Below are 6,858 nucleotides of genomic sequence, written 5' to 3'. Positions count from 1 at the left end.
TGTCGGCTCCGGACTGTATAGGAACACTAAAGGCCTAGTGCGTAGGGCTGGCTTTGGAGGCGCCAGACTAGGGACACGCACCTCAAGGCTAGTGCGAGGAGGAGGAACAGGACGTACTGGACTGGGCAGGTGCACTAAAGGCCTGGTGCGTGGGGCTGGCTTTGGAGGCGCCAGACTAGGGACGCGCAGCACAGGGCTAGTGCGAGGAGGAGGAACAGGACGTACTGGACTGGGCAAGCACACTAAAGGCCTGATGCGTGGGGCTGGCTTTGGAGGCGCCAGACTAGGGACACGCACCTCAAGGCTAGTGCGAGGAGCAGGAACAGGACGTACTGGACTGGGCTGACGCACTGGAGGCCTGGTGCGTGGGGCTGGCTTTGGAGGCGCCAGACTAGGGACACGCACCACAGGGCTAGTGCGCGGAGCAGGAACAGGACGTACTGGACTGGGCAGGCGCACTAAAGGCCTGGTGCGTGGGGCTGGCTTTGGAGGCGCCAGACTAGGGACGTGCACCACAGGGCTAGTGCGAGGAGCAGGAACAGGACGTACTGGACTGGGTAAGCGCACTAAAGGCCTGATGCGTGGGGCTGGCTTTGGAGGCGCCAGCCTAGTAACACGCACCTCCGGGCTAGTGCGAGGAGCAGGAACAGGGTAAACTGGACCCTGGAGATGCACTGGAGGTCAGGAGCATACAGCCTGCACAACCCTTCTTGACTGAGTGCTCAATATAGCCTGGCCACGCTGAGGAGCTTCCATTGATCGCACCGGCCTTTGAATGCTTCTTCGCAATACACTGCGCATTTACGCATAGCTCGGTGCCTTCTTCATTCGTCGCTCCCCATAATAAGCACGGGGAGTTGGCTCAGGTCTCCATCCTGACTCTGTCCAACTCCCCGTGTGCCCCCCAAAAATTCTTCCTTAAATCCTCCATAGCCCTGGATATACTCATCCTCATCTCCTCCCATGTCCATCCTTCTTCCCAGTGCTCCTTACCCCGCTTCTTGGTCCTTTGTTGGTGGGTAGTTCTGTAACGTTCGTCGTATGGATTAGACCAAAATGCAGCAGGAATGTACATACTCATCTTCTTTTATTTAGAAGGAAACTTGAACACTTAACAAAATAACAAACACCGACGAACACAGTCCTGTAAGGCAACACGCTATACACGGAACAACTACCCACAAACACAATGACAAAAACCCCTTACTTAAATATGGCCTCCAATTAAAAGCAACGAAGAACAGCTGCTTCTAATTGAAGGCCAAACCAAAACCCTGAACATAGAAATAGACTAAATAGACACAGACATCGAAATATACTAACATAGAAAATTGCCCCCCAAAAAACGAAACACACTAAACAAACACCCCCTGCCACGCCCTGACCAAACTACAACAAACAACCCCTTTTACTAGTCAGGACGTGACACCAAGCTCTCAGGCAGGCAGGCATATAGATGATCTCATCATATTCACAGTGAGAGACACTAGTAATCTACCTGAAATCCCACTAGATTTAAATGGTCTTTGTCAGAAATAAAAAATACCTCCTTGATTTGGCACGGTGTGACTTCTCAGTCCTCACAGTTCATCACTGAGGTAAATAGGCCACTGTAGTATGTATTCATTCATTCATTCCTGGAACTCAAATATACTGATGACAAACAGAAATGTGTAATAATAATCACAGAAATGAGCAGCAATCCCCGGAAATCAGTGTCAGTTAAACCTCGTATCACCGCAATGTGTTTGCATTTCAAAGTAGAGAACTGATGTATTTTACATCTTTTGAGCCATATAATGTTGAGTATCAGTATACACAGTGTGGATTTAAAGAGTTCCTGAGTGACAGAGTTCTCCTCAAGTGTACTGTAGCAATGACCTAAAAGGTGAATATAATCAGCCTGGTCTCATAGACTAGACGTAACATAGTAAATGTAAATCCGGGACACTCAAATTAGTATGATATGTTATGTTTGGTATGGTTACAAAAGACAGATGGTTACTTAAGGCAAAAACGAAAGAAGGGTGGTTGGTCGGGGTGGATGGTGGACGAGTTCGAATCTCATCAAGGACAACTTTAGCATTTTAGCAACTTTTCAACTACTTACTACTTTTTAGATACTTTGCAACTACTTAACATGATACCTATCCCTTCCCCTAACTGTAACCTTAACCCTTTTAGCTAACCCTTCCCCTAACCTTAACCATTTAGCTAACCCTAACCCCTAGCCTAGCTAACGTTAGCCACCTAGCTAGAATTTGTAACACATCATACGTTTTGTAAATTCTGAACTTTTGGTACATTTGGCAAATGGGTAACATATATAATACAAATTGTAATGCATAACATACAGTATCATACAAAATAGGGGATGGACATCCACAAATTAATACATACCATAGGAAACGTAACACAGTTTTAAAATATTAAAAGGGCTGTCTCAGATTTACGTACAGAATAATACAAAATGATCAGAGACCAGGTTTCCGCTCCTTGAAACAGAGAGAGGACATTGTGTGGTAGACTCTTATGCAACCATTAGAAAATCCAGGGGTTACCTTTGGGATTTGAGCGGCATAGTGAGTAATCGTCCTTCAAGCCATCATGACTCATTATCTTTTGTTACTATTGTTATGATTCTCCTACTCCCACCTGCCAATCACTACATTAAAGAGACAGGCTTACTATTTAAAAACAGAATATATTGTAATAACAATTGTTACGGAGATAACACCACTCTGTGTATATCTTGCAGTCATATTAATACTGGTCTCTAGCCTTGAGCTTTACCCATGGGCTTAGGTACTTTATCAATTAGACAATGGTTCTTTCTTTATTACATTAATGAACTGGGAGTTTTGAGGGTATAAAAAACGGATTTGGTCAGGTCAGATCCATTTGAAGACTGAGCAGTAGATTTTTCATCTGATAACCTGTCAAATATCTCTGAAAGCTGCATTATTTACATAAAAGAAAAATGTACAAATCATGAATGTTATTATTTTTGTGCATCTCTGAGCGATATTCTATTGATTCCCAGGGTCATTTCATATTTTCATGTGTATCTGAGCTATTCGCCGTTCAAGCAGGCAGAAAGAAGTTTTGCAGAACTTGTCATGCCAACTGTATTTCTGCCTGCTTGAATGGCAATGAGAGAAATAACAGAGTAATAAAAGCATGGACCATTTGGACCCTGAGAGCTAAACATGGTGGAAATTGAATGTCTATAATTCCATTATGCAAATGTATCATTCTACCAACTATATGGTCAAAAAATACCATATTCTTCTGATATTATAGACTATGTGTCATGGATCGCATGTCCGTGACTTATAGACAATGACACAAACAAATGATTGGTTTGAGAAAGACTCTTTATTGTATCTCTTCAAGGTATAGCCAACAATCCTGAAACAAAAGAAAATATGTTGGTTAGAGTTGCGCATTCCGTTTGCCAACAATACTTTGATATAAGGTTCCAAAGTCAAGTGTTGTTTGTGCATGCCAGTAACTAAAACAATGTAACTTGTTAACCATGTTTCTACCGTGTATAAAGCTGTCTATTTTAGAGGTACATGCTCTAGCAATGTGAAATATATTATTAGAATAACGATCAAAGAGAATAATCATATGGTCTCCCAAGTGGCGCAGTGGTCTAAGATACTGCATCGCAGTGCTAGCTGTCCCACTGTGTGTGTACGGTGTTTCCTCTGACACATTGGTGCTTCTGGGTTAAGTGGGCATTGTGTCAAGAAGCAGTGAGGCTTGGTTGGGTGGTTGGGTTCGGAGGACGCACGACTCTCGACCTTTGCCTCTCTTGTACAGGAGTTGTAGCGATGAGACAAGACTGTAACTACCAACTGGATACCATGAAAATTGGTCCCAAAAAATAAGAGAATAATCATATAATTTAACCTACCTGATGTTTGTTTGAAGCTCCCCGCTGTTTTCTTGTTGAAGTGCCGGTGTGCGTGACGGAAATTAGTCTGCGAGTCATCAAGGAACATTTATTGGTTAATGGGAATAACCAAAGTGATGAATTATCCCAGGGGTGAATTACTTCATGAATGTGTATTGTGTGACTTAAAGAAGAAGTTATGGCACAAGTTATTGAAGTGTGGGGTTATGTAAAACGGTTGTTTATGATGTTATATGTCCATGGAAAATTATGCATTTATGGTAGAAATATGTTTTGGGGCTATTATGATGGAACATTCCTAGCGGAAAATAGTTCCTGGAAAGAGTAGGCTACTTAGGTGCTCAGTTGGACTTTGCCTAGGAGGAGAGCAGGCTGGTCAGGTACTGTAACAGGTTGGCTAGAATAGAGCCCTACCTGCGATTTGTTATGGGCAAAGTTGTTGTTGAATAGTTTATACTGACAATGTCTTTTATTTATTCAAGTCTTTATGTCAACATCCTGTTTGTTATTTTCTGTACAAAGTGTATTGGCCAATTTGTCCTGTGCCTGTTATTATTGTAAATAAAAGCCTCTAAAAGAGGTGAGCACCAGAACATCCTGTCTGTCTCCTCATTGTCCAATCAGCCGCTTCTGATTCACACTATGTTATTATTATGAAACTGTTACGTTTTGATTGTGTTATCACACCAAAATACATCACAAAAATGTAAGATGACTTTACAACCCATATTCCTAACTCTGTTTGATGTTTCAAAATAAAATAAGAGCCCTGCTGAGGCCCTGGTGGGTTGTGCCGGGTCGTACCATCTTTGGTGTAGAGGGAGATATCCACCTTCCTCTCCTTGGAGCCCAGCAGAGCCTTGGCCATCTGGGCCACGGCAGGCCTCTTGGTGTGTGGCCCATACAGGAAGCTGCAGGTACACGGCTTCTGCATGACCTCAGCGCGTGTGTACCCGCACATGCCACAGAAGGCGTCGTTGCAGAAGATGATGGCACAGTTTTCCACACGAGCATTTGCGATGATGAACTTGCGATCTGAGGGAAGGAATAATATATCAATATTATTCTAATCTACAGAGTCCTTGGAATTTGTCATATTATACAGTTTACTACAGTACAATTTAAGATCATTATTTTATTTGACCACACATTCCACTTCAGTTATCTGCACCAAGGCATATAACCAAGTAATTTATTAAAACCCGCAAGAGATCTAAGATGGGTGCATCTGTAAGGTGCAAGTCTGTTTTCACCTTCAACTACTAAACTTACTGTTTACATAAAAACTGTTAACTGTTTAGAGCCTTAAAAAACAAGTAGATTATGTTTTGGTATCAAAATATGTACCCAGAAGGAAACATTCAGTGATGCATATCTGTTTTTGAAATTGAGCTGTTTTACTCTCTCCTATCCTGCTTAGAAACTAACTTCTGATCCTGTTTGGATATGAGCCAAATTTATGCTCTGATAGACACTGCTGCCTTATATTTATATCCTTGAAATATTACTCTCCCAGTAAGTCTGTCATGTAGAAATGTAGCCCATGGGCCTAAATCTGATTTTATCAATATTTGTACCCTAACATTCTAATTTACCAAGAAAGGAAACATAATTAAAATAGGGTGCAAATCCGACAGTCATATCATAATTCATACATTTGCAGTACTATACTTATTGTTTTTTTTTTACAAGAGAATCACAACAGCTTACAGTGCAAGATCATAGATCTAATTAAACCTATTAACTCAACACATGCAGATTTCAATAATAGCCTAATATTCTAATTTCAAAAGGGATATTTTTCATTTATTGCCAAAAGAAGCCTTTGAAAGTAGAAAGAGTCTGTTTGCATCTTATTCCAAAACCCTAACCAACGGGATTTCTAACCATGGGTTCCCCAAAATGTTGAATAGGAAAAATCTTACTCCGTCCTTCGAATTTTCTGATGATTGTATGCAGAAAAGTGTTCTGAGGAGCCACGTGTCCCCGCCGAACAGGCATTTTGGTCCGTATTTCGCGCGGTTTGGAAAGTTGGACGGTAAGCTCCTGTCACTGCTGTGGTCTCCCGCTGTGCGCCGCTTTCGCCTATGTGGTCACTCTAAAATCACTAAACAGCTGGAAACATATCACAGCCACCAAGCCACTTTGAAAAGCAGATACTCCTGGCGTTTTTGTATAAAAAAATCCCCGAACAGCATTATTGGCTATCAGCCAACCTGTTTTGTTGTTAGGCTACGGGTGTATCCTTCACTTGGAAGTAGCACCGCCTCATGTTCAGTGGAAGCGGCAATTCCAATTCACAGGTGCCTGGGGACTGTTGCTGTATTATCCTGTTTCTCTGACCACCCACGATGTCTTGGCTGCAAACCCTGCTTTTTGAAATGATGATGGTCTATCAAGTCGTAGATGTTGTTGTCAGTTGCGTCTCTGTCCATGGTGTTTTGTGTTTTTATATACAGTTGAAGGCAATATTACAGATATGTCTTTACTGAACAGAACATTTAGCCTATTTTTCATATTTTGTGTTGAATATTGATTGTGACATTGCAAAGGGAATCACTTTTAGATGTAGGTCAATCACAGACGCAGCAAGGCAATATTTAAACTATATATATTTTTGTAGGTTATTTTAGATAAACAAATGGTTAGTTATTTGATCATGTCAAATGTATGCAATAAAAGTCTACTAGCATTTTAGAGCATAATTCACTCACCACCTGGAACCCTGCGCCTTCAATCTAGAAGAGAATGAATGTTGTGATTGCCATCTAGAGGCACAGAAAGCACATTGCCAGATAGTTTGTATTCTGGTACAGTATGAGCCTATGACCAGCAGGTGGCAACAGCAGGTTACAAATTCAAATCTAACTTTGTTTGTCACATGAGCCTAATACAATAAGCGTAGACCTTACCGTGAAATGCTTTCTTACAAGCCT

The 6,858-nt window shown here is 41.8% G+C and overlaps 1 protein-coding gene across 1 annotated transcript; it reads right to left on the bottom strand.

The window, feature by feature from the left end:
• Positions 1 to 3,902: 3,902 nt before the first annotated feature.
• On the bottom strand, positions 3,903 to 6,204 carry LOC123741624 (voltage-gated inwardly rectifying potassium channel KCNH2). The gene is made up of 3 exons (XM_045714696.2): positions 5,848 to 6,204; positions 4,727 to 4,957; positions 3,903 to 3,989 (listed from the first exon to the last, which is right to left on the bottom strand). The coding sequence occupies exons 1-3, from the start codon at positions 5,921 to 5,923 to the stop codon at positions 3,985 to 3,987; spliced, it is 312 nt and encodes a 103-aa protein (XP_045570652.1). The 5' UTR covers positions 5,924 to 6,204; the 3' UTR covers positions 3,903 to 3,984.
• Positions 6,205 to 6,858: the final 654 nt, after the last annotated feature.

The sequence above is a fragment of the Salmo salar genome, chromosome 03 (genome assembly GCF_965601325.2).
Source record: "Salmo salar chromosome 03, fSalSal1, whole genome shotgun sequence".
Classification (NCBI taxonomy): Eukaryota; Metazoa; Chordata; class Actinopteri; order Salmoniformes; family Salmonidae; genus Salmo; species Salmo salar.
The sequence above is the reverse complement of the archived record's forward strand: the minus strand, read 5'-3'. Positions and strand labels throughout refer to the sequence as shown.

Bases quoted from the DNA above. Each gene is read 5' to 3' on its own strand.
- LOC123741624 (XM_045714696.2), bottom strand. From the start codon at position 5,923: ATGCCTGTTCGGCGGGGACACGTGGCTCCTCAGAACACTTTTCTGCAT. The intron at 4,958-5,847 runs GTAAGATTTTTC...TCCTTCCCTCAG, and splicing joins CAGAAAATTCGAAGGACGGA to ATCGCAAGTTCATCATCGCA.